Source organism: Rhipicephalus microplus, chromosome X (assembly GCF_043290135.1).
Source record: "Rhipicephalus microplus isolate Deutch F79 chromosome X, USDA_Rmic, whole genome shotgun sequence".
Lineage (NCBI taxonomy): Eukaryota > Metazoa > Arthropoda > Arachnida > Ixodida > Ixodidae > Rhipicephalus > Rhipicephalus microplus.
In genome coordinates, this window is record NC_134710.1 from 268,943,926 (window position 1) to 268,970,051 (window position 26,126).

The window sequence follows — 26,126 nt, forward strand, 5'->3', positions numbered from 1 at the left end:
TTTGAAGTTTCTTACGTCACATGCAGTGACTTTGGCGTGAAATTTAAAAACAAAACTTCACCCTTGGTTTCCTCAGCCAACTTATGATAGTGAAATGTTCTCAGACAGGAGATTGTCAATCTGAGCCAAGTCATTGTTCCTCATAAGCGCCCCTTTGAACGGTGCTTAGCAACCGAACAGTATTTTTTGCTGTGTATTTTTATTATTATGTGCTAATACCCCCCTCCCCTTCCCCTGGAGACAAGTTCGGCCTTTTCGCATGTTAAGTTATGCCCGTTGTGTGTTCACGAATGAATGAAACTACATTCGCAATGAACTCGCCCAGTTCCACAGAGGTGTGGTACGGCCATGTGGAACCAATAATTTCTGGCTAGTTGTGTGCAGCACATCTCTTACTCAGCTCTTGCTGTTGCGTACCAGGCCGTTTGCAGTCTAATATATGTGTGTTTTTGTGTGTTCTTTGTGCATGCTTCATTCCGGATCGTGCTCGAGTGTGGCAAGTAGCCTGTTCGTTCAACATGACAAAGACATGCGTTTTGCAAGCAATGTGAAAGCGGCTTTGCGCGGTGCGGTGGTGGCGAACTTGTGAATGGTAGTATGACGTGCATGTCATACTACCATGACCGCACGGTTTAAACTTGCGCAGCTGAGCAGATGTCTGCACACAACTGTGATGAGGTTGGGTTGTCAGTGATGAGTCAAAATGGCTTGTTCATCACCACTGGTCACCACGTCTTCACCCTTTTATGATGCCATCGCAACCGTGCGGAAGTATTATCATTGATCGACCAGTCCCTGCTGTTACTGCAAGGCGAAATACCTTTTGTAACACATTGTGGCTTCGGCGAGTTGAGCATCGCAGTGAACTTTCATGCGACAAAGTTATCGCTTCTTGCATTTGTAGCTTGTGTTTGAAGGCATTATTTGGTGAATTGTCAGTGGCTGTAGATGCAGAGAACGGCGTAATGTTTGCTGTGCAAAAGCTGCGTGTAAGTCTTTGTGCTGCATCCTATTTCTTATTTTTTTCTCTCTGCCATTCTGCTAGTGAAGAAAGGCCTAGTAACTGAGCGACCTCGCTCACATCGTTCAGAATCTGCGTGCCATGCTTGATATTTTCATTGCGAGTAAATGGCAGCTGTCCACATGCGATTGCACGCTTCTCACATGCTCTTATACCTGCTTTACCTTTTTTTCCCGCTTCGCGTGCACCATATTTTTACCGCTACCATGTCAGAAGAGTTGGTTGTAAATCTGGGAGGCTTTTAAAAATGTTCACTATATGCGGATGCAGTTTCAATTAGTAGCATAGTCAAATAATAACTGTACCAAATTATGGTAATTAAAACCAAAAGATTGTTACATCTGGGATCATTATAAGCTGGTTTGACGTCGTTATGGTAAATTAATGTAATAAATAGGAACTGATGTGAGATCAATTTCTGAACTTTTATTGCACCTGAATCCTCAAGGCATACTGGAACACAAACTGTGCTGATCTAATGTTTGAGTTTTGTTGTAAAAAAAAAAAAAAAAGACTACGGGAATGATTGTTGTTGCAGTTGTCTTATGAATGAATTTAACGTATTGTGGTGCTTCCACCTGTCCGACTTTTATTACGGCTTGATTTAAGCTAGGAACATGTCTAAGTTTACTGTTGGGTGCTCTGATGCTTACTTTGGTTTTATAGGAATTCTGTGCAAAATATATATTTCCGAGAAAAATGCGTAGTGCCCGAATCAGGAGGACACTATTGTGCATGTACGGGCACTGACCTATGTGCCGAGGTGCTCTTTTAAAGACGATAGTCTTTCTTGGGGACCTTCGACGCAAAAATTTTGGTCTGTCTGTATGTCTCTACATTTGTCTGTTTGTCCGTCTTTAACGTTGTTCTAAACGGCAACGGACAATATCCCAAACAGCTGACTCCATTCACAGCACCCACCAATATTGCTCAAGCTTCAGTGTTCATACTTGTGCAATTTTCAATTAAAAAGCAATTATTGCATATATCTGAGGCACCATAACAACATGTATATATTCTGCATGTTCGTCTCTTACTAGAAAAGGCATACATAAGTAATTCTAAGGACCATAGCGTTTATCACAATGCGCTGACCATGCAATGATCTCCCGAAAAGGCAAGTGTTTCCAACGCTTCGATAAGACGACACGGTGGTGGCACCTACCCGTCGCATGGCGTTCTACGCCTTATCACCTCCGAGACGGGGGCACGCCCCGCGCTTCGTTTTTCAAGATAACTGCCAGATAGCACTCATGTCTCACATGTGACGTGACTTGATGCGCTCGTTCGCCTCCGCTGCACGCACGAGGCACTCTAACGCAGCGCCACCAGAATACCATTCACCGATTTTCTAGCGCAGAACATCAAATAAACGTTTTGTTCACTCGCTCCAGATACAAAAATATTCTCTTTCGACGACATTTGCAGTGTAGCATGCAGATACGGGGCCATTTTTTTAGTGTTGCTTGTTCACCCTAATTATGTATTCTTATTATTTGCCTGATTAGTAAAGCTTATCCTATTAGTTTCTGAAGTTAGTCATCGATTGGATAACAACTACTGTAGAATACCCTCAGAATGATTGGGCAAAAAACTTCTGTGAGATTGCTTGTTTTAGCCTACAAACAAAGGCGTTCACCATTCAAGCAAAAAAATGCCGTGGTTATGTAGTGTGACTGAGCAGTTTCAGTGATGCCTGAAACCACCATAATCTCTTTTCTTGGCTGTGGTAAATATGCATGACCCTCTCCTCTCCTCTCCCCGAAAAATGCAGCAGCGCCGTCAGCATGCGTGAGCCTTTGTACTCCCATGCCTCAATCCAGAAAGGAGTTGCTTGCCCACTCCATTGAAAAGGTTTATACATATTGTTGTGCAGGCTCCCGGCGATGGTTAGAATCGGTAAACTCTTTTTTTTCATATGCCAGGCTATGAATCATTGCCCAGCATAATCATTTTAAACTCTACTTTTGTACCGTCTTCGTTTGTGTCCTGTGTAGTTTTTTTGCAGCTGGTGAGCATCGTTACAGAAGAGCTTTATGTCATCTTATTATTGACCCTATTTGAGGGACATATTTGAGGGAAAGAAAAGCTTTGACATCTATAATAGTTCAAAGATATAGATGATGCCAGGTGAACTGAAAAGTGTAAACTATGGTAATCTCTTCTTGTAACTTATACCCCACTCGGGACACTTTTTATTGTCACCGAGCGTAATCTGGGCCAGATTTTACAATCACAAATGGCTTGCAGTGGGGGGAAACCTCTGGCCATTGCGCCAACCTGCGCCAACCTGCGCCAACTGGAAACCCCTCCTCTATACTGCTCGAAAAGAGTCTTTTTTGTCTAATTTGTGCCATTGCTGCGCCACAAGGTGGCTTTGGAACTGAAAGTAATGTTGACAGCTTACATTGTGAGCGGCTATTATGTGATGGTCGCCATCTTGTACTTGCTCTGCCGCAAAAGCACGGAATCAGCCAATCAATTATTCCGACTTCCTGGGGAGTGCCTTTTCGGTAACCATTGGCAAAGAATGAAAGCAATATGGCGACTACTGAAAAGCACGCCAGTATGACTTATCGTCAACAAAAAGCGTACGTGTGAGGCGTAGCGCCGCTGTGAGCCTACTGCACGCTTTTAATAGCCGGCGACTGCCTGAGAGTGCTGAGTAGCCGATCGCTGCCGCCTCAGTCAATGTGCAAGACTGTTCGGCATGCACGGCTTTGCAGAAATGAAAGTAGCTCGCTGTTGCGGAGTTGAGCATTGTGGATTGTGGGGACCGAGACAGCAAGCACAGCACGTCTTCATGAAGCAACATGTTGCCCAAACGTGCCTCCGTCTGCTGCCGGGACAACAGGAGCATCCCTTACAGAAAGCTTGCATCGTCACGTTAATTCAACAAGCTTCTTCTCACCACATCTGTGCACGATCTGAAGTGAAGTGGGCATAAACGGCTTGGCACGGTGTGTACGTCAAGTAGGCGAAGCCTCTAAGTTAGCCCCATACATTGACATGTATGGGGGGACGCTGCGACGAACCTTTGCCCCCCCCCCCCCCCCCCTATGAAGGGAACCCTGCGCACGCTTATAAGCTTGATGGTTAATGCATACTACGTTTAGTGTACAGTTAGCCGCATTCCCAGCAGATTCTCGGCATGTATGTATGTATTAACAATGTTTCACTTTAACAAGCTTTGAATGTGTGTGTATGTATGTGTGTGTTTAGGTGTACACGGCTATGAACTTCATACTGCAGCTAGCTTGTTGGTGGAATATCGTTCACTGTCTTTTGTCACCTTTTCTGTACATAATCCTACCTTTGTTTATTTTGTGGGCTTGCTGCTTCTGTTGAAATGAATATATGAACTGAGGGAACATTAAGCTAAATTAAAGCTTAAATTTTTCTCCTCTGTGTGCGTCACGGAAATCTTGCGGTGAGCGCTCCAAACACAGAGTTTGCGGCTCCAAAGCAATTTTTGCGTGCTCCAAAATGCTGGAAAGTATTCCCACCACTGGGCTTGTTTTCTTAGCCTGGAAAAGAAATCGAATCGTTATGAAGTTGATAAATACTGTTTAATTGGTCTCCATCAGTTTATAAATGTGCCCTGCATGGTGCTGATCTAGGGCAGGAGCAAAGTGTCGGTGATACACCTCAATCTTTATCGTGTATTGTTTCTACTGTTAAAAAAAAAAACTGGGTATAACAGGTCCCCTTCATATTTTCTGTGCCACCATGCAGTATCTTCAGCAGCTGGAGATGAATGTACGGGAGTTATCCGCCGAGAATTCCAGGCTGAAAGAAGAACTTACTCACCTTCGTCACAGAGTAGCCCAGCTAGAATCTGAGGTGGGTTTGGGTTTTTATCTGGCTCTTTACTGCTCTATTGAAAAGGCACATTCTAGAGCCACTAACGAAAACCCAGAACGAGCAAACTTAGACATATTAAAAATATCCTAAATATATATAGCAGGTGGCAGAGCCACCGGGCAGCTTGCCAACTTTGTGTTACAGTGTACATCTTGATGAAGAGAGGGAACAATGCAGAGGTATCTCAGTCACATGGCAAGATAGGCTCAAAGCAGCATACAGGTGCATCACTGGTACTAAATGCTTTGATGGACACATATGAGAAGTATTGATTTGCCCTTTATTTGTAAATTATCCTTCCACAGTTTTGAAAACAACACTCTTGTTAAAAGAAGACCGTAAAGCCAGAGAAGTTGCTAAAAATAAATACAGGTGTGATGCCCCCTAGAAATTTTTGCAGCAGTTTGCCATGATGTCAAAGATTTTAGTGAGGACCGAGGTGCTTTAGATGGGCTGTGGCTGCATTGCGTAATAAAGGGGCCTAAGTCTGTACATGACAGATGTTCAGAACCTTCACAGATTCAATGTGGTCTAAGTACAAAAAAGTACTGTGAAATCTATAATGCCACTCTGATGTAATAGTGTTGGTGTTATAATGCCACTCTGATGTAATAGTGTTGGCGTTAAAGGGCCACTCACCAGGCCCCATACCGAATTTTAGTTAGACAGTGGAAGTTGTTGGGTGTCCGATGAGGAACGTTTTGCCACAAAAATTTTTCCAATCGGTTCATTTCCAGCGAAGAAAACGGGTTTTTTGAAGCGGTGCAAAACAAGGGTGAGAGGAAATGAGCTCGAAACTCTTGCCGCTCCTCCGCGTAGCCTTCGCAAGCAAAACCTCTTCCCCACCCTCTCTGGCATCCGACCAAGAGGTGACATTCGCATGACATGCCCGAACAAGCCCAGCCTCCGTGCACGCGAGCAGCGTTGATTTGTTGACCAGCGTTATTTTGTGGTCTTCTGCCTGTTTCCGCGGGATTGTTAGGAAACGCTGGCTTAGACGCGGTAGAGTAGATGAGCACAATGAGTGTGCGAACGCGTAGGAGCGTTCCATGGCAGTCGTCTGCTCAATGCGCTGACCGCGGGAACCCGAACGCATGTGAAACGTTGGCACATTAGCCGCGCATCTCGTAGCATTTCACGGGAAAAAAATGTAAGAAAAACGTGCACAATTTTTTATTGTGTCTCATTATTTATTTCAAGTTTTTTTCATCTCTAATAGCAACAAATACATGAACTACGCATGTTTTGTTAAGTAATTTTTGCCATGTCACGTGGTATACTGTTGACAACGTCAGAGCAGAGCCATCTACGTAGAGGACCAACGTGACCGCAGTGCTGTGTACGTAGGGCCATTTCTACGCCCACGTCATGCCCTCATTCTCTACGCGTGCATTGGTGGAGGAGAGGGCGAGCAGCTTTCATCTTGAAATTTGACCCATTTCCGCGGCGTGCAGCGTTGCAAATTTTTGCAGACGTGATCATGAACGTCTCGTCTACGCATTGCGCTTGTCAGCTCAAAATTTACAAACCTGGTGAGTGGCCCTTTAAGGCATAAAATTGAGAAAATGTAACAGTGACCTTTAATGACCTCTTAATAGCACAAAGTTTTTGGCAATAGATTCAATATCTTCAGTTCGAGCTGATTAATGGTTTCTCACTTGTGTTCTTTTATTGCTTTTAAATTGCATGGAAAGACGGTGACGAAAGAAAGGGCAATAAACACAAAAGGACGCGCGATCATTTGCTGTGATTGTCTTTCCACACAATATTAAAGTAGCGGATTCAAACCAACTTGTCCGACTTTCAATTGTGCTAAGTGTTCCTTTAGTCATAACAAATAGTCTACCTAAAAAGATGAATCTAGGCTACTGGCTGAAAGTAAATTAAGAAGTACCGTTCATCAGTAAAAATGCATGGCACAGCATAAGTAATATTACTATCATGGCACATGGCAGTGTTACTACGAGAGCAGTGTTGGCTACCTCAATCTTATAGAATTCTCACTGCCTCATGGTAGCAGCACATGATTTTACTTTGGTGTGATTGTGTGTTGCCATGCATAGTGTAGCAAACAGACCATTGATCATTTTAAAAGCTGCTTCTAAAAACTGCAAAAATGTCACAGATAAGCATAAAGATAGGGACTTCGCTCTTCTAGCACTTCTTTTTTCCCTCTTGCAAAATAAAAGTGTGCTGAGTGCAAGATTTTCTAACTGTTCATTTTCAGGCAAAAATAAAACAGCCGTCATTCTCCAATATTAAGAGGACAACTGCTTTCATGGCCGTCATGTTTTTGCTGACATTTAACCTAGTTCCATTCAGGTAAGGTTCAGATCACTCTGTGAATATTTCAAATCTTGCTATTGGGACATGTGTCGCAGTAAGAGCTTGATGTAACTAGGTAACTAATAGGTATAACTCAGTAAATAAAGTTCTCATGATAGTGTATCATATACATATATTGGATGTCATAAAGCTTTTTTTTTTTTTCCGAATAAATTTATTCTATACAGTCAAACTCCTTCATAAGAGACACTGATATAAGAGACAAATGGGTCTAAGAGACACCAGTGCGCACACATTGAAATAGGGGTTCGTAAGAAAAGGCATACATGGTATCCTTCTTATGAGAGACACCTCATATAAAAGACAAGAATTGCTGTACGGAACATGTCTCTTTTAAAGGGGTATAACTGTAATAAGCTTTGACCATTTTACTCACGGGTGTTCATTTTCATTTCACTGACCTTGGACCACCAGCATTACTGCTAGACTTGTGGCGGAGCAAACTATAGTTGTACTAACAGAAAATAGGAGCAACATTTTGCAATAAATACCATCATGTGTAAAAAATACTTGCCTGCAGTTTGAATGAAATGCGCTTTTCCTTTATTTATATCCAGCTGAAGCTATTTGCTGGTACAACAGGTTAGATGATCTAGTTTTTGAAGCTTGCATTCGGTCTAATAGAAACATCATTTTTGCACAGCACTACACAAAACAGAGTTAGCACTTCTTGTTTATGTTGCATTTTTGTGTCAGTTAGTTCCTTTAAAATACTGTATCGCTGTTAACATTGTTCTAATAAAAAGAAATGGGAATTTATTGTCATAATTTTATCGTGCAGTAACTGTTTTTTGCAACATGTCATGTATACGTCATGTGGCTTGAATGGTGTTCAGAGTGCTGCATTGAGGCAAAAGACTGTGCTTGAAAGAATTTCTCAATTTTCACTAATGATGTCATAGGTTTATAGTGCTGTCTCAAATGGTTGTTTAAACAATGCTCAGCGTCATTTCAAGGACACTGTGCTGGACATTCCATTATTTTTTCTGGGTTCTACTCACTAGTGAGGAAATTAAGCATTGTTAAAGTGCGAGCAATGTGTGTTGTGAAAATTTCAAAGTGCGCAGTGCAATTTTCATTAACTTTGCAGTGTTTTAGTTCCAGAAATTTTACTCTAATGAGAGTAACTGTATATTGCAACAGCCGTAATTTTTTGTGCACATTGCAACAAGTGTAGGGAAATTGCGTTTAGGTGGTTTATTCTTCGATCTTTCTCATTTTAGGCAGCTGACGTGCACCCAAGCATATTTAACCTCCTAACTGCTTTGGACGAGCAGAGCTCGTCCTGCCGAAATTGTCACGAAACTGCTTTAAATGAGTAGAACTCGTCCTAGCAGAATAAGCATCCCCTCTAGCGTTCCAAAACTGCTTTAGACTAGTAGAACTCGTCCTAGCAGAATAAGTACTCCCCTCTAGGATTCAGGCGAAGAAGCGCGCATTCACGGGTTGCATCGCGTGTCATCCACTAGATGGCAGCATTTTCTCGAGTATTTAGTTTTCTCCTGCGGCAGGAGCGCGGTTTTTGTATGGAAAGACAGCGTGTGGTGGCGGCGATCTATTCATAGCTGACCCATAAAGGCAAAACACAAGCTATACTTGTTTTCGTCATCTTGTTTGAGTGATTATGATTCGAGTATAGATATTTATTTTGTGTCCGGAAGTGAAGACAGCGATGATGGTGAATGTGTAGCTCCTCCAGTGATGATGAAGACAGCTTGCATGCGAACATTGCGAGAGCCTGCCAGTGAAGCTGCCTTGCATTATTCTGCATTGCGAAATTTTCCGCAATGCCCCGAAGCTTTCCGAGTGAAATACTCCAAGGGTGCTTAATCTACACAAGTGAAGAAAGATGTGGTGTTGGTAACTGTTTTGTTTGTAAGGTTTTTAATCTTATTAGTAGTTTGTAGCTCGTTTCCTATGTATTGTTCAGAATTAAACATTATTCCGTTGATTTCACTAAGAATGTGGTGAAAATAATTTTTCAACATCGACTGGCTACTTTTGGTACAACCAGAATTTAAATCGGCAATAAAAAGTTTGCCCCTTTCTGACCGGAAATTTTTGAAAAAAATGAACAATTAAGGGGTTAATCTGTTTTAATAGGACTAGTCCATTAGACTTGGCAGTTTATACTTAACATATGAATGATCAAATGTTCTATTTATAGATTCAGAAGCTAACAGGAACAGACTATCAATGTGTGGCTGTGTCTTTAGTAGTTGTATTTTTATAGATTAAAAAACTTTTGAAAATATCTTTGTTATATATTTAGTAGAATTTCTTCAAATAAAAAAAAAGACTTAAGTAGCGCACGAGAAAGGCCACGAAAAGACACCCACAGCGCTACTTGATTCTCTCTTCATCTACGTCTTCTCGTTGCCGTCCTTGTGTCCTGTTTCTTTGCACTACCATAGTTACCAAAAATATGCCATGCAAACAAGCCTGCTTCGCAACATTGAAGGGACACTAAAGGCAAATATTAAGTCGATGTTAATGGCTGAAATAGCGGTCCAGAAACCTTAAAGTGCTACTTTTATGCCAAGAAAGTGCTTATTTTGAAATAAAGTCACGTTTTAGTAGTCTTCGTCGCGTTAGTACGCTTCAAATAACCTGCCTCAAGTGGAACCTTTCACGTCACTGTTGCCGTGCACAACGTTGCTTGGCTTTACTGGGCGGTGGCCGACACTACTAGCAGTAGAACAAAAGTAGTGGGAGCCACAGCAGCAACAACAGCCATTGAACATTTTCCTGCCATGGCCTTTGAGATGGCAGGCGTGATTGATTCAACTGGCCCCGCTAGATTGCACGACGCGTCCAGTTTAACCAGGCGAAAATTGAACTTTTGAACCATTCGCGCCTTTCCCCATAGTAACATCCGGCGGTTCTTTTTCCCACGAATCAAACAGAAATGAACAAGCAGCATTTTATTTCATCTATTAATGCATGTAAGGTTCTTTATTTAGTGGAGCTAGTTCGATTACAAGTGAATAATTGGAGGCAGTAAGTCTGACGTCATCAAGATTTTGCAAATGTCCTGCTCGTGGTGCATGTGTTCACGTGCATTTAGATTAATTTCTCGGTAAGTAGGACACTACTGTTGATAATATTGGCATTTTAGAAGTTGTCATACATTCAGCTTTCACTCTGACTTAAATTGTTAATTTACTTTAGTGTCTCTTTAATCGACGTCAAAATGTTGCACAATGTAAAAGCCAATATTTGTAGAAAATGTGCAGAATCAAAACCAAGTGGTAGTTTTTTGGAAACCTTGTTTGCCTTTTTTAATTTTTTGAGGAATTATGAATGCATGCAGGAAGTAATCGTAGAATGCAGTTGCAGCATGAAGGAAAATGAACATGTAAACATGAAATACACAGGGAAACACTGGTCCTGTTTATGCTCTACAGGCTTTGTTTGTGCTGTAAATATATTTTGTAATGCCAATAACCACTTACCTCGGCTTTCAGTAGTAGCAGCAAGAAATCATTTTAAAAAATCTCAACATGGAAAAAAAATTGAGGCTTTATAATGTTACTTCATTAGTGGTTGTGAGGCAATACTAATGTATCTTGGGTAATTGGGTAACGTAATTAGTAATTAGGTTGTCTTCATCTACCATGCAAGGCTCAGAGCAAAAGCTGATGTACTTGCAGTATAATTCACGAGTGAGTCCCTTCCCTCATTTGCGTTGTATAGAAAAGTAATTCAATGTATATGTGGTCTGTGGTGGTTTAGTGGTTACAGTTCTTGGTTGAGGTTTCGGAGTTTATGGGCAAGATCTTAGCCGCGGCGGTCTTATTTCGATGTAGGTGAATTGGCTGAGGCTCGTGTACTGTGCGATGTCGCTGCATGTTAAAAAACACTATTAGATGGTCAAAATTTCCGGAGCCCTCCACTACGGTGTCCCTCATAATCATGCTGTGGTTTTTTCATGTAAACCCCACAAGTTATTATCATTATTATTTCAATTTACTTCATAATTTGTACACTACAGTTAAAGTTCTCTATGCTTTCCCTGGCCTAGCTGTCTTCTAAGTTCATTTGGTTGTGTAACACTTAAACGAGCTCCTTGGAAAAAATTTGTTTTCGTTTGTGCAGTTGTAGCAGGGGCCGCGCCACAGCAGACTTGATGCTTTTGGTTAGCTTGCTTGGGTTCATTGATTCACTGTTGCCTTATTTAAAAATCATGTGCCACGTGACGCCCTCCGGCAATAAACAGCATTGGATACACGCCACGTTGGTTATGAGTGGTACTATATAACACTCCCAAAGATTACATGCACAGAAATTTCGAACAAAATGGACAGGAAAGAGCTTTCTGTTATAGCTCAACTGGTGGAACATTGGACATGTAATTGGATGGTTGTGGTTTGGATGTTATTGATAGAAAAGGTGATTTTTTGTTCACTTCATTTCATTTCATTTATACATCATAATTACTGTGTTGCAGGTAAAGTCCCCCATGCTTTTCCTGGCCTATGTCGATTAGATTCATTTTGCTGTGTCTAACAAAAAAAAAAACAAGTCCCTCGAAAAAATTTTCCGTTCTTGTTCTAGAAGTAATCTTAGTACACACAAGCAAATGGCTGAGAAAGTTGGTAAAGCAAATTAATAGTTCCTGTAGCTCATATTAAAGGAGTCCTGCAACACTTCTTTATGTAACCTACGAATGACTTCATTGAAGGAGTTGCTTTCCTCACGAATCAACCACCTCAAAAATTTTCACAATCCATCAAGTATAATCAAAGGTACGATTTGTCATGCAGTGTAATTGCTTTCTCTCTTCTGTTGTCGTGACGAGTGCTATGGAAGCTCAGCAGGGAGGGATGGCGCGAGAAAAAAGAAGTTACGCCACGCACACATGATGACCTTGAGTACTTTTTCCTGTTTTTCTTTTTCTTCTTTGAATGTGCAGCTTGCTTTTAGTGTGATCAAGAGTGTGCGGGCGGGCACATGGCGGCAATTTGCGGCGACCATGGTAACTATGCAGCTCACAATGCTTAAATTAACCAGGGCATTAATTTTGGTACATGGTGCAGTCTTTTGGGTATATAAAATCATTTTTTAGAAAGAAGAGGAAGCGATTTCTAGCTGACTGAGAATTATTCATAATTTATAGACTGCGTGCTGTACTATAATGTTTGGCGCATTTGTTATTCAGGACTTCGACTTCTGATTGGCAACATTTTCCAACCATGCTTGAAAAGTGTTTGAAGGCTTCAATAAGCATGCTATGTGGATAACCCAGTGGTAGCAGACCCAGTATAGTCGAACCCCTTTATAAGAGACACTGATATACGAGACAAATTGGTATAAGAGACACCAGTGTGCGTACAGTAAAATAAGAGGCCATAAGAAAATGCATACAAGGTACCCTGCTTATAAGAGACATCTCATATAAAAGACAAGAATTGCTACCCAGAGCTTGCCTCTTATAAATGGTTTAACTGTACTAGCAAGTTATTTTTGTATCTTTTGTTTGCATTTTCCTTATTTATTGCACACAGGTTATTTCTCTTATGTTTTCCTTAGCCTCAATTTTTTTTTGTTGCAAATGGTTCTTGTTACTAAAAAGAAAAAAAAAAAAGCCTCTTAATTTGTTTCACTCATGTTGCTTACAGGTTGCTGTTTATTGTGTTTTACTTTTGCAGTGGCCTGTTTCGCGACTCGGTACAAAATGGGAGTGATAGGCTAGTGCTCCGCTCAGGGCAAAGCTCAGGGTGGGGCCGGCACCTGCTTTGGTCTCAGTCGGACCTGTCTGCCGAAGATACCAACTTCGTTCCAGAGTTGCAACCATCGGTTTCTGATACTGGGGAGCCGCCTACCAGCAATGGTGGTGACCAGTCAGCAGAATTCTTGGGTGCCCTGGATGCTCACAGTAACTCACACAATGGGTCGTTTAAGTGTCCTTCATCCATCAACCAGACCGAGTCTCTCAGGTGATTTTTCTATAAGATTTTTTTATGAGATGCCTGACACCATTCAGGCAGAGTCCCTTTTACTTTTCTTATGTATCACAGAACTGTAAAATTCGTTAGTATCTTAGAACCTTGTTCATATGATCCCATTTTATAGTTACCTGTTACCATCATTCATGATCACATTTAGGTTGGAACTCACTAAATGTACTTTCATATTATTGCTAATTAAAATGCATTCCATGCTGACAGTGTGAATTGCTGGGCGCTATCTGGTAGGTAGAAGATCAAATCAATTTGATTGTTCTTTTTGTCGCCTCATGCGTAGCATCATTGATAGAAATAGTGGATATTAATTAATGCCAACACATTGTGATTACTTTGCCCTCATCATGAGATGAGATTAAGTGAAGGCTGATTTTATTGCTCATTTCCTTCGTTAGTGGAAGCAGAAGAAGTAGCCATACCTAGTTTGGATTGAAGGTGGCAGCCTGGTGGCTGCCATGCTGCATGCAAATGCACTGTCACTGGTAAAAATTCCACGCCTGCCCCTCCTTCTCTTGGCCAGATTTTGCTAATACACTTAACTCCTGACATAACCAATTCGTATATAACAAATTATTGTTTATACCAAAGTAAGTCAAGAATAACTGTCTAATAGATACAGTATCACAAATAATTAATCTATAACAAATTTAATTTCTGGATATAAAAAAGTATTCTTGCCGCAGATGTGACTTTGTTATAATGAGGTTTGAGTGTACTTCTACTTCAAAGGCTGAGTGGTTAGGAGCACACTGGTTCAGAGACTACTGCCATGGTGGTCAAGTACTTCGAGCATCTACCTCTAATGTGGGTGGTGTTCAGTGCAATTCCCAGTGCCACTGGGCACCAAGTGGTCCCTACGCTGGAGTTTTGGTTATTGTACTCGGCTGCTGACCCAAAGGTCACAGGTTTGATTCCGGCCACGATGATCACATTTCGACAAAGTCGTAGAGGAACATGTTCTGTGCGACGCTAGTGCACGGTAAAAAACATCAGATGGTTGAAATTTCTGGAGCCCTCCACTACAACGTCCCTGATATTCATATAATGGTTTTATGACGTTAAACTTCACGTTATACGTATTATTATTGGGCACCCACTGGTTTCTTGCAGCTTGAACTGGTAAGAGCTTCTAACAGCAGATTTTGGGAGTGCAGCTGTCTGCTGCCACCATCAGTGTCCAAAGCAAGTTCCTTCCCTTTTACAGCTGTGCCAGTGCTTGCATCTTTTTCGGAAAAAGACCTTATGCAAGCATCATGTATGGGGAGGAAATGCATTAACAGTTGTGATATTTCGTGGCAGAAAAGTAGCATCCCACCAGGCTTTGCACCAAGTCAGCTGCGTAATGAGCAGGTGGTTTAAAGCTTCCCCCTCGTTACCCATTTTGTCTGCTACCAGTTAGCTGGAGCTTGCACCCCCTGTTTCTTTTTTTTTTTTTTCCACAATGTAAATTTGACATCATGGAGCATTGAGAATAGTTTGAGAATAGCTTCCCAGGTGCACATATTCCCTTAGGAACATGTAGTGGGCGCTTCGCTACCTCGTTAAATGTGATGGTTTACTGTATAATAGGTACTTCACAACTGCACTTGCTGGTACGCTAAGAGAGTTTACACTTGGCTCTATGAAGGTTGCTCCACGAACTTACACTGTGACTGTACTGCATATTCCGCTCAGGCCTAGTGTTTTTTTTTTTTTTTTTTTTTTTGTTGTTATGGAGAGATAGGTGCACTGTCCAGATGCTTGGTGTACTCATCTCTCAAGAAGATGAGATCTCCTTTCCAGTATTTTCTTTCACCCCCTTTCTTCTCCCTCTACTGATACTGCGCTGTGTTCCCTTATGGTTTGCACTAATAAGCATCTATGCTTTCCTCAAGCCACTATTGAGTCCTAGGCTAGTGCTTTGAAATAACCATCCAAAAACAGTTCAAACACATAGACCATTTATACATGGCGCCAATTTTCAGAGTGCTTGAAAACGACCATCTGAATTCATCAATAAGTTACAGAAGAGCAGGCAAAGGGAGAACAGTATTTTTTTATGCTCATAATGTGTTTATGGATCGATGCAAATATTATTCTGGATCTGTATGACCATGGCATATGTGATTAAAGAATTTAATTCACTATTCAACATTGGCAAAGAATCATCCTGTTCAAATGCTGGAGTAAGGGACAGTAGCAGTTGTTGCAGCCTACGCGAATAAAGCCTGATGCAAAGGGATATTTTGCTGAATACTTCATTGATATGTGGGGTTCAACGTCTCAAGACCACCATATTTTTATGAGAGACATCGTAGTGGAGGGCTCCGGAAATTTTGACCACCTGGGGCTCTTTAATGTGCACCCAAATCTGAGCACATGGGCCTACAGCATTTTTGCCTCTATCGAAAATGCAGCCGCCGCAGCCGGGATGCGATACCACGACCTGCGGGTCAGCAGCCGAGTACCTTAGCCAGTAGATCGCCCCTGCGGGGCTCTCCTGAATAATTCTGCTGCAGCAGTAATACTTGCTGCTTAGACCAGTTCCTTAGTGAATGCACAAAGATCACTCCTGCCCTATATCTTAGTAAAATTCTCTGTCAAAATAATTTTTTTTTTTTCATTTAAACATGCATCTTAACTTGCGAGGTTTGATTGACAGGGGGAGACTTCTTATGCATCACTTCACTCACGCTCACTTGTTAGTCACTCATAATGAGCCGAACTAGCTTTTCTTCTAAAATGAAGGACCTGAAGTACCATATAAACCGGAATATAAGTCCAGATATTTTGAATAAAACGAGCTAAAGGCGCCCCCCGTCTTATAGAGCAGTGTCTAGCCGACAGTGCACCGCTGTCTGGCAACATGTGGCTTGCATGTGCATGAGAAGCTGGATACGGCCATATTCGCATTCAAATAAAATAGCAGGTTGTTTTTTTTTTTTTCTCTCTTGTCTGTTTTTTCGTGTTCGTGATTTGCTTCCTATCTGTTCTAAGTTCTCACTACACTTGACATTGTGTTTCATTTTTAGTGGTCTTTTTTTCGTTCACTGAATATGAGTAGCGGTACAAGAAGGCAGTACTCAGCTGCGTTTAAACTAGCGGTTGTTGAGTTCACAGAAGTGAATGGGAATATGGCTGCTCAGCGCCGCTTTGGTGTATCAGAAAAAAATGTGCGCTATTGGAGAGTGCAGAAAGGAAACTACAGATGTGCAATCCTCGAAAAATGTCATTTTGTGGGCGAAGTGCTGTTCATCCACAGCTGGAGAATATGCTAGGGAACTTTGTGTGGGGAGTTCATGCGTGCTCGCTTCCAGTGACCGTGGATTCCATTCCCAAGAAAGCTGTGGAACTCGCTCAAGAAGGTGGGCTCACGAGAGAAGAGTTTCGTACACCAAACTTTGGGTGCGTCGATTCATGAGATGCAAAGAATTTTTCTTCCTGTGGCGCACATCCATCTGTCAGAAGTTTCCAGACGAGTTCGAGGACAAGCTTATAAACTTTCAGGGCTTCGTGAACTGGCTTCGGGAGCAAAACAACTACATGATGGGGCAGATTGACAATGCCGATGAGACCCCCGTGTGGTTTGACATGCCTTCATCGACCATGATCATGCAGCGTGGCGCCAAGGATATGAAGCTGTTGTCCACTGGCAACGAGCAGTCGCACTTCACCGTAATGGTGGCATGCATGGCAGGTGGTAGAAAGCTTCTGTCCTTCATCATTTTCAAACATAAGACAATGCCGAAGAAAGTGTTCCCACCCGGTGTTGTCGTTCGCGTCAACAAAAAGGGATACATGGGTGAGGCCATGATGCTAGAATGGATACGAGTAGTCTGGAACCGTCAGCCAGGTGTACTGCTGCGTCTTTGCAGCATGCTGGTGTTAGATGCGTTTTTTGGTCACTTAAACAACGCTGTGAAGCGCGCACTGGGTGATGGAAAAACGGATCTCGCCGTGATACCAGGTGGTATGACGTCCACCGTCCAAACGATTGACATTGTGCTAAACAAGCCATTCAAGGACCGAGTGCGGCTGAAGTACCAAAAGTGGATGTCCGGCGACAACCCAAAGACACCGACAGACCGCCTACAGAGACCTTTGCTTGCGACTGTTGGTGGCTGGGTGCTTTCCACCTGGCGTTCCTTGCCAGATTCCATGGTGGAAAATGCTTTTAAGAAATGTTCCTTCAGCAACTCGTTGTATGGCACAGAAGACAACGCACTGTGGGAGGGGGCCAGCGACAAACTCTCGTCTTCAGAAGACAGTGGTGCTTCGCCTGACGAATAGGAACAGTTGCAATGGTGGTCGAGGGGAGCTCCGACGATCGGGGTGCGGTGCGCCCAATTCACAAGTAAATGCCGTTTGGCAATTTCGAGTCGTTTTCTTTTTTTTTTTTTTTTCGGTAACCTGAATATGGGGGGTTCGACCTATATTTCCACTCGACCTATAGTCCGGTTTATACAGTATTCCAGTTATAGCGACACAAAACCACCAACTTGACCACTTTAGGAGTTGTCTAAAGAGTAGAGCTGTGCAAATAGTAAAATTTTGGGTGCGAAGTAAATTCGAATATTGAAGTATGAGTGCGAATTGAATATTCTTTAAATATTTTTTTAATAGTTCGAAGCGAAATTGCGGAAAAAAGGAAGTTGGAGAAGATTCCTAAACATATTCCTATGAGATATAGCAATATGTAAGTGTTTCTTTTTGCTAGGTTGATAAAGCCCTGGTGGCGTGGTATTACATAGTTGTCTTAACAGGAATGAAGCAATGAAGAGGCCAAGTTGTATTAATAGTACACGATTTAGTGCAACCAAAGTGTTGCCAACAACACTTAACATGTCAAAGGCAAAGGTGCTTGTATTTCCTCAGCCTCTCCTCCTTTCTCAACTTCTGTGGCAGCCCAACTTATGGGGCAGACAAAGTTTTGCTCCCTTAGAGTTAGGAGTTCTAAATCTGCCTCGTAGACATCAACATACAAAAACATTTGAAATTTTGTATTCCTAAAATCTTTGGGGCCCAATTTTTGGACTTCCTGCCCAAATTTCAGGTCCAAAACAGTATTAATTGAGCCTCTACCTCTGCCACATCTATCATCTCCATGTTGGAACCAGTGTTTTCCCGTTTCAATACATTTACGACTATAGTCTAGTCTAAAAGGCAGCTTGCCGCAGTACAGGAATATGTTGAGGTGAAGCGTTTGAAAATTTGAAGTGGCCGTTTTAAGATGACTGCATTTGTCTTAAAATGTTCGACTGTAGCAGAGCCTGAAAGGGAGCTTTGCTGCAATACAAGAATGTGATGAAGTGAAGCATAAAAGGCCTAAAGGGGTCACTTTCAATTAGATGTTGACTGCATTTGTCTTAGGGAAGTTTGAATTGTTCGAATAGTAAAAATTTCAGTGTGAATTGAATAGAATAGCAAACGCTATTTGAAAAATATTCAAAATTTCGAATCATCGCACTCTCCTACCAAAGAGTAAAGAGACCAAACTGAGCTAAGTTGTTTTTGCTCCGCCCACTGCTGCCACACCACCCCTACTTTGAAGATGAATCAGTCGCATTGCACTTGTCTGAGCTGCTCTTATGAAAAGACTCACCTGACCTTTACCTGTCCGCCATTGACTCCGACGCGATGCTCATTTCATACTAGCAGTTAAAAGGTAGTTAGAAGACATGAACAATCACTGCATGAAGAGACATCTTGTGCAGCCATGCTGAAACTACAAGTGCATGCTTGTGTTGTTGCAAAACAAAACTTTGGTTTCCATTTTGGACTGTAATTGAAGGGGATACCACAAGGCAAATGCAATGAAATGAGATTAACATATCTGAACTTCCGTTGCATTGGGTTGTATTCAAAACAAGCTGAGTAGTGAGAGCAGCAGCCCCAAAAAACTATAGTAATACCTCGGCCTGTGCCTTGAAGATAGCAGAAGGTGTGCGACATAGCATGCACAACCTTTTCCCCTCAATAATCAATTGTTGCACGGTTGCTTATTGAAAAGAGCTAAAAAAGACCTTGACAGAGAAAGAAAGTAATGTGACAGGAGGTGTAACATTTACCAGTTGTTTCAGAATGTGCACAAATCTCAGACATAATTCCTACATTGTACAGTAAAAGCTCGTTAACTCGGATCTCACGGGACTGGAAAAAATGTCCGAGTTATCCGAATTCCGAATTATTGAATGGATCATGAGAACAAAAGGAAAACATACACGGTACAGACAAACCTTTATTTCTTAAAAAAGTGCATTATTTTTGCCTGCCTCACCGTCGGAATTTCTGACAGAACGATCTTATTTAATCCCATCAGGTGGTGGTGCACATGTTCACTGCCGGGAGAACAAATGCAGAACTCCTCGGGGACAGCGAGAGCTTTGGCAGCCTCCTGCACGGTGCAGCGACGTCGCGTCGGCTCATCCTGGCCGTCATCATCAAAACAGTGATTTTGGTCCTCTTCAAGCACTTTCAATAATATATCATCATCAGTCAGCGGACCAGCAATGGCAACATGATAGTCTATAGCGACGTAGTCTAAAATCTGGATGCAACTGGGAAGGAGAGAGTCAAAACGCGTGTTATTCACCTCGTCGTCCATATTTCCAGTGGGCTCGCGGGTGTCCTCTGGAGTGGCCTCTGGAGGAATATCCGAGTCATCAGGGCGGACAAAGCCGCTGTGCCAGAAAGAATTTGCAATAACCACGAGCGGCGTTTCGCTCCAGACATGAGCCAAAATGTGAATTGCTGTCGGGAGAGTCACGTCATATTCTCGCCCTGCTTCCTTGCCCAGCAGGATCCGTTCCACCACATGCTTTCTGTACCTGCTTTTTACGTGCTGAATTATCCCTTGATCCAGCAGTTGCAGAGCACCCGTCGTGTTTGCAGGTAGAAATACAAGTTCGATGCACTCCAGCCCTGTCACTCTGGTATGAGCTCTGCAATTGTCCACTAAAAGTAAAACCGCGCTTGTTAGCGGAAAAGCGGCGGTCGAGTTGGCGCAGCCAAGCTTGGAAAATATCCAAAGTCATGCAGGCCTTTCTGTTGGCGCAATATTGCACAGGAAAGTGGTGAATGTTCTTAAAACACCTTGGGTTCGTGTCCTTCCCGATGACTAGCAGTCGCAGGCGCTCAGTGCCTGACATATTTGAAACGAGAAGCACAGTGATCCTTTGTTTGCTCCTCTTCCCTCAAACGCACGGGTCGCCCTTGAACGTGATCATTTTGTCTGGCAAGGCTTTAAGAAAGAGAGCCGTTTCATCGGTATTGAAGACGTTGGCAGGCTCATAACGAGCCAGGTACTGGGGAAGCTCAGTTGTCTTCCAGTCAGCAATACGCCATTCATCCACTGTTGCTTTTTCCCCGCACACGTTTAGAAAGACCAACCCGTGCCTTTCTCTAAAGCGGGCAAACCAGCCTTCAGACACACTGAAAGATTTGATGTTCATTCTCGGTGCATACCTTTCAGCTTGCTGACAGATCAACGGTCCCCTCAAGGGAAGCTGGCTGTTCCGCATGTCTCTTATCCACCGCAGCAGTGCGTCTTCCAGGTTCAGGTGTGCTGCCGTCCTTAGTCGTTGTCATTTGCCGGTGAATTTGTCGCTGTCAAACGCCTCGAAAATTATTTCTTTGTTCTTCACGTAGTCTCTTAAGGTGCTTCTCTTAACATCGTACTTTTTCATTATCTCCTGTCGAGAAACACCTGCGTTCACTTCTTTCAATATCATAACCTTTCGTTCAAGATCGTTTGCTGGCTGCTGTGGCCGCTTAACTCCTGTGACGGTCGCCATAAAGCGCGACCACGGCGGCAACTCGCACAAACACAGCCGCAACACGCGAAGTCACAACACAAAGAACCAAGACACAAAGGACACCAGTAGGCATAGCATGGCCGTAGCGAGCAGCTGTTAGTATACACTGGATGCGCCGGTGGCCCAAGCGCTTCCGCCGGGTGGTGACTAGCGCCATTTAGCCACTTCCCCCTCATTCACTATCATCATGGTCATATTCTGCTGTTCGCTTGGTTTCGGTTTCTCCAAAACTCCGGTTCTGCCGTCGGTCAGTGGGTCGGTTACGGCAAGCGGTGCTTGAGCCTCCAAGCCGCTGAGATCGCGCGACTCTAGAGTGCCGATAGCCCTCTCCGGAGTTGTCCGAGATAACCGGTGCGTGGCTAAATCCCTCCAAATCACTGAGCATTTGACCTCATTGAAATATACACAGTTTTGCCGGGACCGTGCCGCGAGTCCGAGTTAACCGAATTTCCGAGTTAACAAGGTCCGGATAAGCGAGCTTTTACTGTACGTGTACCACAGGAACTATATGAGACAAACCAGCAGCGCTGTTGTTCACTCATGGCAAAGTTATAATATGGTTAACTTCATTATAAGCGAATTTTAGTGCTTTAATTACGAGATGTAGTATAAGCCTGCTTATTATAACTGGGCTTGAATGTGTCCTGTTCTTTTTTTTCACGCTACAAATGCTTGAACTGCTCTTATCTTGAAACACACTGCAGACGTTGCCCATAGTTACAACGTGCACAATTCATGATATGTTGGGCAATAAAAATATGTGAAGAAAGTGTGTTATCAAGGTGTATCACTGTGAAACACAAGGTGTATATAGTCTATCTCACAAGCTGCTTGCAGCACTGTGGAAGCTGCGAAGCTGTTTAGCCAATAGGAAGGTGAACATTTGTCATGATGTACCCATCTGCTCCATGTCGTCTGCTCAACATCCTCGTAGAGTCGGCGCTCACATGTTAGGCGAATAGAGTGAGCACTCGGTAGCATACAGTGCTTTCAGTGTTGGGAGGCAGTGGCTGTGCCAGAAAACAAAAACTGGCTTGGGTGAGTAATGTGTCACATGGCAGCAACTAATACTGTTACAGTCAACTGCCGATTTTTCGGACATGCCGGATGATTCGGACATCTTCACGGCACTGCCACGAGCCCCATAGAATAAAAGTATAAGGAAGCCTGAAATTTCGAACGCTCGAATCCCCCGGAGTCCAATTTTCCGGACTTTTTGACGCGACGGAAGGTGGGAAACCACTACTGACCTCCAGTGGAAACTACCACAACTGCGTCACATGCGATTACGATTGCATAAATGAGCGCGCCGGTCTACTGTGGCGGCATCTGTTGCTTAGACTCGTTGATCGTTAGGGGAGAAACACACACGGCCTCCCAGATTCCTAACACTGGCCGTGTTTATCGTGCAAGGGTGCTTCGCTGACAATCGATACTATCCACCTGGAAATTTTTTGGCGCCAATAAAGTTCCTTTCGCTTTAGCGCTTGTGCTCGTGCGTGCTACTCTAGCTTCCCGCGCAGCGCTTTCGCGAAGCGTTTCACGACTTCGAACTAGATTTAACCGTCAAACACCGATTTGGTCTGGCCACGCTGGCTATCTTGAATGTTTACCAGCGCCACCTCCGGAGTACCCGAGGCACCGTCGCCTGCCGTCGCACCGTTTTGTTTACGCAACCCACATGGTGTTTGGCTAGCCTAGTGCATGGTTGTGCGATCGTGTGAAGTGTGCTCTACAACGCTAAGCCTAGGTGCTTCGACGCTCGTCAGCAAACTCCTTTGTTCACATCGTCTGCTGTCGGAATGCTTGCGGACGCATGGAAGGCAGTAACGCAAGACATGCTTCGCAACTGCTTTCGCTACGCGGGCTTCGTACTCAACACAGAGGCAGCAGACTTGCCTAAAGAAAGCGACAGCGTGACTGACTTGTGCCCTCTCATGGACGATATTATCAACGACCTCCGCTCTGCTGGTGCTTCTATGCCCACGGAAATAACCTTTGAGTGGTTCGTCGACCCTGACAACGAGCGCGACTTCTGCGCAGAGCTAACCAACGTCGAAATAGTCAGTCAAGTTATGGCGGATTCAGACAACTCCGATGTCGAAAAAGAGGAACGAACATCTGCGCCACCTACGACTGCCGAATTGATGCGAGCGTTGATGGCGCTGTCATCGGTGTACAGTGATGACATGACCCTTGCTCAGATCGAGGCAAATGTGATCACATGCAAGCGGAACGCTGTTCAAACAAGGATCAACAAGTTTTTCAAGCCACTGCAGCTCTAACACCGGCTGCCCTGACGGCACCCGCTGTCGGCTGCATGCATTTTTTTTTCAAACGGCTTTTTTCATAGCCACCCCTCTGATGCTTTGGCAGAGTTCCAGAAGTCTGGTACTTCGACCTTGACCCTCTTGATCCGAGAAATATCACATAGACAAGCAGGCATGCTTGTCTATCACATAGACAAGCAGGCAATAGACAAGCAGGCATGGCTGAACAAACAACTGGTCTTAATAATCGGGACACAATATACCTGACACTTTGACCTCAGCGTGAGAGGACACTAAGCGATAGCTGATTCCACTTGTTACACATGGGAGTCCACACTGAACGTCATTGCCTCTGCAAAGGCAACCTGTGTCAAGGCCAGCGAGCGAGCCTGTCTGACACCATCAACTCAACGACGTCACCAAGCGGCAGCGCCGGTTTGTCTTGCGCAATGCACAGTGAGCTCCCTCAGCCCACGGACCCGATAGCAGCCCGATGATGCAAGCGGTGCCACCCAGTCTGCCGAGTCTTACGCAATGTGTGGCAACATCACTCGTCCTTGGGTGTAACCCAGTGCAGCGGCTCCGGATTTGAGGATCATGACGCAACCCAGCGGCGAGTCCCCGTTGGAAAATTCTGATGCGACCCGGTGGCAGTTCTTATTGGACGTTGATGACATAAAGGATCACCTGGGGCCTATAAAGAACCACGCGGCAGTTCGTCAAGCAGCTGACCTATGCGTCAGAGAGAAGACATCTCGGCTCTTCGAGTCCTTAAGCTGTCGGCCCCAGTGCCGAATGTGTAACGCCTCTATTTCTATGCTGTACATAAACTTTGCCTTAACTCACTGTCTTCTTGTCCGCTCATCTATCAGCTCTGCGCAGAAGCAGTTGCGAGCTGAGAAACACACGCTACCAAACAGCCAGTGACCTTGGCAGCGGCGAGTTTCGTAGCAGTGGCGCCTTCGGGACCGTGTTGGCGTCGTGCTTCGTAACAGTGAATGGCAGCTGCGGGATCGGCCGGCGTCAGCGACATCGATGCAATGAGTGCCTAATATTTTCCCCTCAGTTCGCCAGACTACTCTAGCACAGGTTATAGTAGTTTAGATAAGGGCTGTGTGAAGCATTAGAGTGAGCTTTGATAGTTTCAAGCCAAGTCGAAGCGCTTTGAAACCAAAGTTAATGCGGAGGGTGTAAACACGGCAGTGTTAAAAATTGCTTGCGCGTCTTGCTAGTCAACTTATAGTGGGTACGACAAGTATATTCTTAACAGGCACAAACAGCAAGAGGCTAGTGTGAACGATGGAGAACCTTAAAGTGAAGGAACTCATCGAAATTTGTGAGAAACTTGGCCTTACTTTGGGTCGTGCGAAACGAAAGCAAGCAATCCTTAAGATCATGAAAGATAAAGGAGTGATGATTGAGGAAGTCTATGAGGCCTGGGTGGATATCAAAGCACGTCACGATGAGGCTGAAAGGCATCGCGAGCGCGAAGAAGCTAAAAGGCAAGAACGTCGTGAGGAGGCCGAGAGACAGGAGCGTTTCGAGTTGAGACTAATAGAATTGGCAATCCTACCGTGTTCGCAGGCGCTTAGCGTAGCTTCTGCGACAGTCCAGGTCAGCGGTCAGAGAATTCGGGACCAACTGCCATCATTCGTAGTAGGCGAGGACATAGCGAAGTATCTCGTCAAGTTCGAACACGTCTGTGAGCGAAATGCCTTGGAGCAGTCTCTTTGGTCGGAGAACCTGCTAACTCTTCTTCCCGTCGAAGTGTCCGACATGATAATGTGCTTGTCGAAAGAAGCGTTTAAGAGCTATGACATGGTTAAGGAAGTGCTCTTGAGACATAAGTTGTCAACCGAAGCTTTCCGGCAAAGGTTCCGGTACGCAAAAAAGGGCAATGAGTTACCCTTGACTTCCCATCTCGTCTTAAAGCCGACATAATTGAATGGCTCAAGGGCGAAGGTCTTTATGATGATCGCAATTAGTGGTAGAATGCATTACATTGGAGGAATTCTACCACTGCATCGAGGATGATGTCAAGCTTTGGCTGCAGAACAAACTTGGCGAAGTGCGGCTCAACAAGGCAGCAGAGTTAGCTGAGGAGTATTATACTCGCTGAAAGTTGCATAGCAGGGCAGTGCGCATTGAAAAGGATGAAATGAGAGCTTTTCAAAGAAACCTGATCAACGGAAACCCACTCTGCACCGTAATTTCAGGAAGGACCCGTCTCTTACGAAGGACACTGCAGGGGAAGGGCAAACGGAGCGGAGAAATCGAGTGAGGTTCCTAAACAACACATTGATACTACATGGGTGTTTGTGAATCACTGAAGCCGTCAATCTGCTACAACTGCAAAAAGGAAGGGCCCGTTGAGGTAAACTGTAAACAAAGGTTTGCTTTCACAATAATCGGAGAATCAAAAAATAACACGCGTTTGTTAGAGCCGTATCTCCAGGAAATTAGCGTGAATGGGAAAACATGTCGAGCACTTCGAGACTCAGTGGCAACTATGGACTTTGTTCATCCTTCGATGGTGTCTGCAGACGACTTTACAGAAGAATACGCGTGGATCAGGCAAGTCGGCGAGGAGTTGAGTGCTTGCTTATCAATCACTACGGTTGTCGTTGAAGACCCGTTCGGTAAGCTTCGCAACGAAGCGGCTGTGTCTGCCGCGCTTCCCGATCGTTTTTTTTTTATCTTTTTTCTAATAACTCTGAGCAGCTTCTCAAAGAGCAGGGTAAATCGTTCTTCTCCAACTTAGCATACATGGCCCTCATGCGATCGTAAGCGCGGAAGTTTTCGCAGGAACTTGATCTCGTTCAGTGTAGTGAAACACCACCTGCTAAAGAGGCTGATCTGTGTAACC

At 43.9% G+C, this 26,126-nt stretch overlaps 1 protein-coding gene across 2 annotated transcripts in view; it reads left to right on the top strand.

The window, feature by feature from the left end:
- Positions 1-26,126, top strand: part of Atf6 (bZIP_ATF6 domain-containing protein ATf6) — a 74,010-nt gene that overhangs the window by 28,459 nt on the left and 19,425 nt on the right. Inside the window, exons 7-10 of one of the 2 annotated variants that reach the window (XM_037414045.2) lie at positions 4,757-4,864; positions 7,113-7,207; positions 12,883-13,170; positions 19,496-19,624. In XM_037414045.2, the coding sequence (XP_037269942.2) occupies positions 4,757-4,864; positions 7,113-7,207; positions 12,883-13,170; positions 19,496-19,624 (620 nt within the window). The remainder of the gene's footprint in view (positions 1-4,756; positions 4,865-7,112; positions 7,208-12,882; positions 13,171-19,495; positions 19,625-26,126) is intronic. The other variant, XM_037414046.2, reaches the window with a different exon arrangement.